Source organism: Parasteatoda tepidariorum, chromosome 7 (assembly GCF_043381705.1).
Source record: "Parasteatoda tepidariorum isolate YZ-2023 chromosome 7, CAS_Ptep_4.0, whole genome shotgun sequence".
Lineage (NCBI taxonomy): Eukaryota > Metazoa > Arthropoda > Arachnida > Araneae > Theridiidae > Parasteatoda > Parasteatoda tepidariorum.
In genome coordinates this window covers 5,032,824-5,045,299 of record NC_092210.1, presented here as the reverse complement: position 1 = coordinate 5,045,299, position 12,476 = coordinate 5,032,824, and the positions used below count along the sequence as shown (strand labels likewise).

The 12,476-nt window shown below is 31.1% G+C and overlaps 1 protein-coding gene across 1 annotated transcript in view; it reads right to left on the bottom strand.

The window, feature by feature from the left end:
* Positions 1 to 256: 256 nt before the first annotated feature.
* Positions 257 to 12,476, bottom strand: part of LOC107449709 (uncharacterized) — a 25,353-nt gene continuing 13,133 nt past the window's right edge. Inside the window, exons 2-3 of the mRNA XM_043039790.2 lie at positions 6,411 to 6,517; positions 257 to 1,530 (exon numbers count right to left, since the gene is read on the bottom strand). Of these exons, the coding sequence (XP_042895724.1) occupies positions 895 to 1,530; positions 6,411 to 6,517 (743 nt within the window). The 3' untranslated portion in view covers positions 257 to 894. The remainder of the gene's footprint in view (positions 1,531 to 6,410; positions 6,518 to 12,476) is intronic.

Here is a 12,476-nt window from a genome sequence, read left to right as displayed (position 1 = left end):
AAATTAGAAGCCGCACAATGGAGAATAATTACGGACCCATTGTGCAACCTATGCAAAGACACTGAAACGACTTGAAAAGCTTGAATTGTACTTAGCAGCCAGATAAGCATAATACTTAAAGCGCCAAACTCCTAATATGATTGAAGATCTCGCCTTTTTTATGCACATATAAATTCGATATAAAATTTATTACCATGTCATTTATGGTTCTAGTTGACATTGAGTATTAGAAAGCATGGGTACAACATGGAAACTCTTTTTTTCGTTTAAAACCATTTAATTTAATGATATGTAGTTAACAAATTCAGTTCTATACATATAGCTAATCATATTATGTTTCTAAACTCAAAATTGAAAAAATGCAACTTCTTTTCTGTCGTCAGTTTTTCATTGTAAACTCTTCAATTATTCCAGTTCATCGCGGCACAATGATAATTATTTCCAATATGCTGCATTCAAAATTGATATGTTACCAGATATCGTTTCAGAATCGAAGATAGTTTATATTCACATAGAGTGAGTCTTCTCAGTCTTTTTGCAAAGATAAAACTTTTCGAATATTTCGGTTGCTTAGAAAATCCAGCAACTATGGCCGTTTTGTCAAATATTTTTTCAATTGCCAGTCTTATAAAGTTTTTTTCTGAACAATGAAATACTTTTACAAAATGACAGAAGCATCTCTTGCAATTTCTTGCAGAGGCATCTCTTGCGCAACTTTCACTTCGGAACTTAACTCTCAGATTCAAAATGGCGAAAAATTTAGATCAAAGTGTCCAAACACTTCATTCATATCTACTTTAAGTTTGTTTTCTGTTGAATTTGGGACATTCCTCCAGAGAGGGTACACATTCTTCTTAAGTCCTGCAAATTTCACTTTGGAACTTGGTCTCAGATTCAAAATGGCGAAAAATTTAGATCAAAGTGTCCAAACACTTTATTCACATCTACTTTCAGTTTATGTTTTCTGTAGAGTCGAGGACATTCCTCCAGAGTGGGTACACATAATTTCTTTACCATCTGATTCGCTGCTGTATTGCTAGATATGGTCATCATAGAGAAACCTTTACTAAGCGGAAAGTCACTTATGAGTCGCCTGAGCATCACCTCAGCCACATCTGCTTCGTCCGCGTACAACGGTCCGATCAGCCCTACATTCTGGCAACTCAACTTGATAGTCCCCCAACCGACACAAGCGCCTTCTTTCATAGCCACAAGCGTTCGGCTATCTTTCTCTTTACAGCTGAGTTCGACAGCCACGTTTCTTTTGTATCCTATGAGTGAATAGTCATAGTCATATATGAAAGGTAAGAGAGATTCGTCAAATGGGTGGATGTCAACTCCCTTGGGGACGACATCGGAGAGAACTTCTGGATTAACTGTTTCATTCCCACTAGTCTCGTTCACAACGCAGGTCCATTCTGTTTCGACAAGCGGAAAACCACCTCGGTCTCGATAAAGTTCGAATTTTTCAGGAACAGCATTCAAACAGGCATTTCTCGAACCGATGTGTTCCATGCAAGCATTCCATACCTTAAAATAAAAAAAGTAATGATTTATTAACTCACATTTTATACTTTATAAACATGGTTGAAGAGCTGATCAATGTTAAACTCCATAGCTTTGAAATTTTGAACCCAATCCAGAAGACAAGGGAACTCCTGCATCAAATGTTAGGAAAAATTTGGCATCGTGAAAGACTTTTTGATGGATCAAACCCGCATTTGCGTTATATGGAGAGGAAAACCTCCGATGGATAGCCAAACGGCAAGGGGAGGCCGAATAAATTTTCTCATTTCATTTTCTACTTAGTCACCTGTTAGTGAAATTTTGAGATATATGGAATTGCATTATAACGCTAAAGTACGGGGTAATTATAAATACCCATTTTTACAAGAATTTTGCACAACACATTAAATTTTAATGCTCTAGAATAGTTTGTAACAGATAAAACTAATCCAAATATTTTATTTCATAATACAATAAGAAGTTCAAAATTAAAAATTTGAAAACGATTACGGAAATCTAATACGTATATACAGAGTCGTTTGTTTAATAGTTAAAAAATAATGTTTTCTCCTCTTTTACATGATCTTTTTTATTACATTTATTTTATGTAATTATTTTAATATAAAAATATCTGAATTTTGTTACCTGTATAATATATGCAAGCTACAAGGTACATTGTCGTGTTTTGTATTTTATTCCACAATTAGTCTAAAAATAGGAAACGATAACAATAATCCTTCATTTATAGAGTTATTAACTCAAAAAACTATATTTTTGGTCAGTCTATAGTTATTTTTAATAACTTGAAAATACAATAAATTGTAACTAATATTGTAATACACTACCATTTTTAACAATTTACAAAATGGTAGTGTATTCACTTGTTTTATTTTATTCCACAATAAAAAATCCAAAGTTAAGAAATCATAAATTTTTACAAAAATCTATCATTTATAAAATCGCTTGCTCCAAAATTGCATTACTTTTCCAAGTTTAGTCATTTTTAATTACATAGAAATGCATTAATTTACATCCTAAATAAAAATTTGTAACACAAAAAGTATATTCCGCTGTTTTATTAAGTTGTTGAGTTGTTCCATTTAAGTTGTTCCATTTATTGAGTTGTGTGTTCAGAAAACGTTATAATGGCATTCCAACTTTAAACACTTTTTTAGTAAAGTGGGAAAATTATTTTACGCCCATAGATTTTAAGTCGGGTAAAATTTAAAGTTAGTTTTAACTCATTTCTTATGAAAAATATGAGTGCTAACTTTCTTATTACTTGCCTTATAAGCGCCTGAATTATTATAAGAGAAATGATAAAGAAAAATATACTCGGCGCAATTTTAAAAGCTTTTGTTACGAACGCCTATTCCTTTTTCCAGGGGCTGAAATTAACCAAAACTGTAGCAGACAGCTAGGGCGCAGCAAGCCCGTTTGTTTGAATTCCACCCAGACCATCGATTTTTCGCTTCGTTAAATCAGCCCGCCCCTTCTCCAACGCGTTGTGACGTCATATGCAGCTCACCTGAAAATATAGAGCCCCTGGGACATGCAGGTTACTTCCTGGAGTTCCGGTTTATTTAACGCGCTAGAGATTTAAACTTAATCTATAAAATCCCACCTTTAAATGATGCTTTCTATGTTAGTGTTGCATATTGAGAAGTAATTTAAAAACATACGTCTGCTGAGAAACTTTTATTTTCTTTAAAAATTCGAAAAAACAGTAAAATTTTTAAAGGTAATGCAAAATAAAGGTATTCTAAAAATAAGTATGACGATACATACTAAAATATTTGCTAAATAGAAAATAATTATTAATATAACTAAATTTGCGTGTTACAAAATTTACACTTTTCTTCTTGGGATTGTGGACTTCAAATTAAAAATGGCTATATTTCTAATGGAAGGCTGAATTTGCATAGCAACATATTTATCACTTATTATAGTTAAAATCTAAAAGATATAATTGGTAAATTTCAGATACAGAGTTATTGACTTATGTATGTTTATTTCATTTTATAAATTAGTGGGAAAAGAAATTCGTGCTTGAAAAGTTTTTAAATTGAAAATTTTGTAAAATGTTAAAATTCGAAAATAAAAATGGCTACATTTTCAATCGAAGGCATGATTTGCGTAACATTACATTTATCGTCTATTATAGATAATACCCAAAAGAAATAATTTATAAGTTTGAGATACTGTATTATTTTATTAGTTTATTAATTCTATTTAATGTATTTATGAAAAAAAGTTCCGTCTTGAAATTTTGTTTATTTAATTTGAAAAAATTCCTGGAATTTTAAAATACATTCTATCATGTTTAAAAAAAGAAGAAATATTTACTAATGAATTAAGTTTCAAAATACTAAAATAAAAGTATTTCTGAGAATACGAAAAAATTATTTTTAAAAATTGGGTATTTGCAACTAGAGAGGAAGAAGTTCACTGATATACAAGCACGTGACCTGTGACCTCAGAGCCAGCTAATAGTTTATAAACAAGATGGCGAGTTAAAGTCAAGCTCCACGTGATTGAAGAAAATTACATTAAGGAACTAATTTAAATCCTGCTTTATTCAGTCATTAGAGAACTAATTTAATTCCAGCTTTAATCATTAGAGATCTAATTTAAATTCCACTATATTTAGTGGTTAGAGAACTAATTTAAATCTTGCTTTATTTAGTCATTAGAGAACTAATTTAAATCCTGCTTTATTTAGTCATTAGAGAACTAATTCAAATTGCGCTATATTTAGTGGTTTAAGAACTAATTTAAATCTCGCTTTTTTTAGTTATTAGAGAACTAATTTAAATACTGCTTCATTCAACACGTTGAGTGCCACGTCAGTCATTAATGACTGACACTGAACTTTCCGTTTATGTCTGAGTCATAGGTGACTGACAGTGTATAAGATGATATAAAACTAAAAAATGTACATGTAAAAAAAATATACAAAAATTTAATGTAATTACTGAAAATTTAATTAGATTTTATTTATTGAAAATCAGTTTTAATTTATTTATATTATTCCGTTAGTAGTGCGTTTCACATAGTTATACGAGAGCTTTGATTCGAAGCAGCCCGCGTGACCTAATGGTGATTCTCTTAAAAATACGCGTATAACTCAATCCTTATTTAATCATGTGAGATGGAATAATTTTGAACAAAAATGATCTCACTCACTTTTGTTTCGTGTACCTGGTAATTTCGATGCATTATTAGTTTGTTTATGTTCTACGTGACTTCGTGCCTGTCTGTGAGTTGAATTAGAAATACAAAGTGAAATAATTAAAATCTTTGTGAAAGTATGTGTCACTTAAGAAAATTGTAACTTTACGGGTTTGTCGTACTCAAAATAGAATGGAAAGAACAGTTGATAACGTAAACAAATGCTACTTTTCAACAACCAATCACAATCGAGAAACCCACACTACGTCACTTGAAGGTATTTCATTGAAAACTAGGACTCCTTTAGAAGTATTTCACTATGTGACAAACCAAGAAAGAAAAGATACGTGAAACGCAGATGAAATTATCAAAATTCGTAGCTGTAATGTATAAAAATGAAATTTAACTCTGAAATCTCTGAATCTGACAGCAGTGGACTGATAGTTAAGACACGGTTCCCAGCACATCACCGAAGTCAAGCATCACTGGCTGCGGTCAGTGTGCTTGTGGGTGACCACTTGGATTAGTCTACGTAGGGACCAAGGGTGGTCCTCCTTAAGCTGTTCTACCGTAAAGTTCTCGACTTCGTGTGCAGATCGTCGAGCTACCGAAGCGGCGGTGCCATCCCCTCTGCAGAGGATCAAAATTGTGATGGCATGTCTTCGGATCATCCTCAGGGATCTTTCCCAGACTGTCGCCAATAGCCCATTGCGCAGCTAGCTCTAGTGCTACATAAATGAACTACAACTACAACAACCGTTTTGTCAAGCAAGCTCTTCTCTCTCAGCAATACATACAAATGTACACTTTGTTTGCCCTTTGTTAAATTTTTTTAAATACTTAACTTTTTAATTCTAAACGGTTAGACTCTTTATTCTATACGTAATGCATAGAAATTGCTAATCGAAAAGTGTATAAATTGCCGTAAACAATAATTTTATTTAGCCCCCAAATGACATTAACGGGATCTATTTTTTTATGTCTCAAAGAACGAATTTAAAATATTTTTTTTCCTTGAGAAGCGATGGTTCAGGAGATAGAGCGTTCGTCTTCCACTGAGGTGAACGGGGTTCGAATCCCAGTTATGCCTAGTCGATAGAAATTCCGCATAAGGCTTGTACTGACCACAGTGTTGCCGTGAAATATCCTCAGCGGAAGACAGATCATGGGTTAGAGTCCCCTTGAAGGTCAAGCTAGCAGTAGGAGGTTCTCGTGGCCTTCCTCTCCATGTAAAGCAAATGCGGGTTCGTTCCATCAAAAAGTACTCCACGAAGGAAAATTCCTCCCAATACTTGATCTAGGAGTTCCTTTGTCTTCTGGACTGAGTTCAAAATTACAAGGCTACGTAGTCGTAAACCCAAAACTTGGGTCAGCTGTTCAACAACGGTTATAAACTAAAACAAAATAATTTTTTTTTCTTGTTGGAAAAAGTTACTTCAATCCCTGCGTAAAACAATTAAGTAGTCAAAATGAAGTTATTTTCATTATCGTGTTTGTTGATTCAACGGTGCTAAAGCTTAAATGAAGTTACTTTTATTATCATATGTGGTGAAACAATCGTGTGTTAGGCAAAAAGAAGTTACTTTTATTGTTACATGTGCTGAAACAATCGTGGTTTAGGCAAAAAAAGCCACTTAAAATACCGTAGGTGTTGAATTAATTGCGGTGCAGTCAAAATAAAATAACCTTAATATCCGTGTTTTAAAACAATAATGAATTAGTCATAATGTTACCTTATATCCAATTCCACTTCCACGATATTTTTCTCGCACAGCATATATACCAACAAAGGCCAAGTCTTCATGGTGGATAACACCACCACACACACCAATCACTTCACCTACAAATAAATACATCTTTAACTAATTAAAACTCTTACAAACGAGCATTTAGCAGTAAATACAACTTGTCAATACTAACAAGCCTATTTTAAGGCAGAGGGGTGAACTTTTTATTTTCCAGTGGCGCCATCTATTACCAAGAATTCAACTTCCCCCACACACATACGTCACAGTTCGTTTTGCAAGGAGAACGCAACCACATATCATCCATCCGCATCGTAGGTTTGATTTAAACCAGAGCGCGATCAATCTCCGATCCAGTACCCCCCAGAGGAATTGATTTGTTGTAGGAATTTGAAGGACTTCGCGACCCTGTCAGTTGTAGCGTGCATCAGTCACCACATGATAAGTCTTCCGCCGGTGGGGATTGAACTCACTACCTCTTGGACATGGGTCCAACGCCCTACCAACCAGGCAATCCCGGTCAAATAATAATAGTATTTTTCCTATTTTTTTATAGAAAAGATGGTCTAGTTTCATATATATATTTCAAATGACTATTACTTTTAAACCCACCAATTGAATGGGGGAGGGTTGCGTTAACAAAACGCTGAAATGTTTGACGTGGCAAAGCTGTCTTCAATATTTCCTAATAGTGAGTGTGTGTGAAAAAGAATCAATACACGAAATTGTATATAATCTATTTCAATTATTATACTCAAAATAATGATTGGCCCTCTGCGTAAAGATTAAAGAGAAAAGAAATTAAAACCAGATGAAAAGAAATTAAAAAAGAATTAAAGCCAGTTGCGTAAAGAAAAAGAATCGATATCTCACATTGAAAAGAAAACGAGTAAATGGAGCTACTTAATCTTAAAAGCAAAAAATTCTTCAACTATCAATACACTTGAAAAACTAGTAAAGCTGTTTTAGTATTTTCAAGTTAAAATCGTATAATCTATTTCAATTGTTAAACGCGAAATAATGACTGTCGCTCAAAGTAACACCAGCTGCGCTATGGTTATTCTCATCTAATGTTAACGCTTAGAAAAAAAATTAATGCCACATTTTCTTTGAGAAATAAGTTAAAATGAATTAACAAATTTTACAAAACTTTTATTTCAGTATTCAAATTTAAAAAAATTATAAATCCCATAAATGACTTAATGAAGAAACTTTGCATACATATTTTAAGGAACTTAAAATATACATTAAAGCATTGAATGCATATTTTAAGACACCTAAAATCATATTAAACACTAAATGCATATTTTAAGATACTTCAAATAGATATTAAAACGCTAAATGCCTATTTGATAAACCTTAAAATGCACATTGAAACACTAAATTTAGATTTTAAAACGCTTAAAATACACATTAAAACAATAAATGCATATTTTAAGAATCTAAAAATACACATCAAGTCATCAAATGCTTATAATAAGTCGTTAAATGCTTATAATAATTAAAATACATATTAAAATACAAAATGATTATTTTCAGACATTTAAAATAAGAATTCATACTGCAAATGCATATTTAATACAATTTAAAAATACATAGTCTAACACACTAAATGTGATTTTAACCCACTTAAAGGCTTATAGATAACTGAACATTAAGCTAATAGATAACTGAGACTAATTTCCTTAAAATAAAAGTGCGGAAAATAGACGCATTAAAACTAGGTATAAATTATGAAAATAGATTTTTTTAGGTTAAGTATTATTACATAATATTAATGTATTAATATGTTTTTCTTAGTAGTGCGAAATTTTGAAGCTCATTTTAAATTGTTTTCTTACAGAAATTGGGAATCAAATTTTTTTCTTTCATTTCAACAAGATTGGGAACATAAATACGTATTACATTCGAATGCGTATTTCATCAAGGCCATAGCATTAAACTATAGGCATTCAAATGTACGAAATATTCAAATGGCTCACGATTTCAAGCATATGTAACGTTTATTAAGAACTTAGACGTGACATTTAGTGGCTATTCAAATCCTTTGTTAACTAAGAGGTGCATTGAATGCTTTCCCTGAAAGGATATGAATTGCTATTTGACACACGAATCTTAAGAATCCTCGATAAACACAGAGTCATATTTCAAAAAAAAAAAAATCTGTTGTGTAATAAGTTCATTTTAACCGTAATGGTATGAAATTTTTTTCAAAGGTTAAATAATTTTTAAGTTCGTACAAGGGAGGACAGTTGTGTTTACAATCACAAATTGATTTGAACTGAGTTACAAAATTCTTTTTTTGTGTTTGTATATCACAGAAAGATACATAGTTTTCACTCTAGAGCTATATAAATAGGCGATGCTTATTTTTTCAATTTTTTTTTCCTATTAAAAACTCCGGTATTAGCTTTTTTAAGCACCACGCTATGGCAAAAAGTGGAATAACTAATTAGATAGACGAGTTTATCGTTTTCTTTTATTATTTTTAATTGAATTTATGGAGTTTTTTTTAAATCGTTTGGTTATTTATTTTATTTTAATTCTATGAAAAACTTTAGATATCATAAGGATTTTGTGCGCTTATGAAGACGAAGGAACATTTTGTAAAATAAATTACGATTTCTTTTAAATATTTTAATTTATCATCATTTTTCCTGTTCCTTAATTTATTTCCATGTTGAATTTAATGCTTATTAACATGGTTGACTTGCACCAATGCACCCTTAATTCCTAAAAACTAATGGAAAAATAAATAAGGAAAAGCGTTATTAATGTAGATTTTTTTCTCTTTTAATAGTAGAATTTATCATAGGACAGAATCGAAATAGCAGGAGTAAATAAAAATATGAAAAATATGGATGAAATACTTTTAATCTATAATAGAACTAATATCTAAAATAAAAGATTTGCAATTGGTCAGAAAAATTTATTCTATGTAAACGTTTAATGTGAAAAAATTTCAAAGCATAACATAATTTCACGTAACACTATCTTAATTCAATAATTTTTATTGAAATGAAGCATAAGAACTCAACTTTGAAGCAATAAATCTCATAGAATTATTTTAATTTATGTTCCAAATATAGTCGTACTGATGTAAATAAAAATATGAGAGACACTACATAATTTAAGGGACAGTGTTAACTATTCAAATCTATTGTATCAACTAACCGTTTACTTTAAATGTTGCTAGAGGGCACTGGGTCTATATGGCCTGGAGAAACTTCAAGAAAAGCTTCCTGATAATGTCGGAGTGAATTGTCCCTAAGTATTATCATTCATGGTGTATAGATAATGAAAAATAAATAAAGTTACAGCAATGGAAAAACAAATAAAAATGCCTTGAAATTTTAGAGAGACATAACATTAACATTTTATCGAACAAAAAAATTATTTTTCTCCTCTAATACAGAAATGAAAATTTATAATCAAAATTTTATTTTTGCTCTACTCAATAACATCGTCTAATTTTTTTTTAAATAATTTGTCTAAAAGTTACTGATCTAAGCTTTATTTTAATGATTGCCTAAGTTATTTTGTTAAAAACGAATTTTAGTGAATTGGAATTAACATTTAATTTTGCTGGAAAAAATCTATGGAATATTCTACTCAAAATTGAATGAAAATGAATCGAAACGTAATCAATGAATTAAAACGTCAATTTTGTTTCGCGCAAAGATGCGTCCGTTATTTGAATTATATCCTGAAATTAGATTATTACAATAAAAGTCTAAGTTAAAGCAAAAAACAAGATAAGGGAATATTGCTTTATTTTCTTACGTAAGCAAGGAGGGGATTTGTGATTTGCTTATTTTTGTTGGCAATGGGAAGCATGTTTTATTGGAATTTATTCCTAAGAATAGTGAAAGATGAACAAACAAAGTGTAGGAGGCATTATCACCTGTCAAGTTCATCCATAAATAATTTTTATTTTTATTTTTAGCAAGACAGGAGACACAGTCATGAGAAGATATTTTTCTCAAAAATTAAATCTTTCTTGTTTCTTTGATTTGAAACGTTAAAATAAAAAAGACTACTTTTTTAATATCTAAAAATATTTTTTTCGCATAAAAAAGTTATTTGTGTAATTTAGTAACACATAAGATATTAATATTTATTATATTATTAGCATTTTACCCAATATAAATGATTACTTTAAACTGAATAATAAAAAATAATATTTTTGGAGGGAATTAATTTACCTTTGGATAAACGAGTTTCGTAATTTTGTGCAAAACTTTTTGATTCTTAGATTTAGAGTTATGATTAAGATTTGATTTAGAGTTATGATTAAATACGCAAAAAAGTAAAATAAATGCATTGGTGATGAAAGTTCTGATCACTCTTCTTCTTCAAATGCACTACAGGCCAAAACCGTCTCAGTAAGTTTTTTTACAGTAACTTTTTGTTGTTGTTTTTTTCGATGAATGTCCGAAGTATTTTTTATTTACGATTTGATATTAATTTATTGGATGATATTATTATATTTATTCAATATTTTAATATTTGCTGAGGATATATTAGGAGAAACATCAGTGTTCGGAGTACCGGTTAAATATATACCGGGCAGTGGTACTTGACCTTAAAAGACTTTAAAAAAACATTGATGAAGGGCATACCGGGTTGCGGCACAGAACCTTAAAAGAACAATTATCTAAGGCATACCGGACAGTGGCACTTAGATAGACCTAATATATATTTCGGACATTTACCGAAGCAATTGTCAACATTCAACGGTGGAAGTCAACAACCACCCATTTCGGTCATTCACAGTAGCACATATACTGGCTACTAATGTTCAATTCGTAGCCTTGTACCCAATCCGGAAGACAAGGGAACTCCTGGATCAAATGTTGGGAGAAATCTGCCTTCATGGAAAACTTTTTGATTGAACTAACCCGTATTTGCTTTACATGAAGAGGAAAACCATGAAAACCTCCCACGGTGAGCCACTAGAAGGGGACTGTAATTCATGATTCATCTAACAGTGAGGATATTTTACGTCAGCACTGTGGTCGGTGCGAGTCGGGTGCGGAATTCGTAGCAACGAGTCATTGCTGATATTCGAACCCGGTTCACTTCATTGGAAGGTGAATGCTCCATCTCCTGAGCCACCACGGCTCTAAGCGAAATTAATAGTAAGGGGACCAAACTTTTGACCATCATCTTGACTAAATTATTCGGATCGCGACAACGTCTCCTTATTTCGAGGGTCCAGTCGATAGAAAAGGTATGTTTAGTCACAAAAAGTATGTTTTTGAGGAGAAATTCATTATTCATAATATTATAGGCACTAACAATTTAGCATATTTGAGGTTTGTAGAAGAACTACAATTATCTCAGATTGTGAAAATCCGATCACTAAGTAAAAAGTAATTCAAGTATTTTTTAATTGGCCAAATTTACAATAAATAAACCATGCAAATATATATATATATATATATATATAGCTCTATTTACAGGTCCGCAAACACTATTACCTTAAATTTGTTATTTATTTAAAGATTTCTTTTCTCAACTTATAGAAAGAGGATAAAAAAGAATGCACTTTAATCAGATTTTTTTCCTTTAGTAGTAGCTTCAATGTTTATATCAGACTAGATATAAATACAATATTTTGTTACAGCATGTGCTTTTAACTACACAAGCTATTGTTAAAATTGTATTGCCTTTTTCTTCAACTTGTTTATGTGAAATAACATTTTTTATTATACAAAATTTTATTATACTTTTTATACATTTTTTATTATACTGTTATTAATACAAAACGCCAAAATCAATTAAATTATGTGCCGCTGTCACTAGGTTTGACACCTGGAATTGACATGCTAGTTGGCAACAAATAAAAGTTCAGAACAAGATTGAAAGATTAAGAACCAGCAATCACATAATTGACTTCATGTATTTATAACAGTCGTCATTATATAATTAGAAATAAAGCATAAATTAATTTTTTAGTGCTACTGCTTACAATTGACAAGCTAAATGAAGGAAGACAGCAAGTTACAATTTAAAAAAAGCACAAACTTTCGAATTAAAAAAACATGTTAA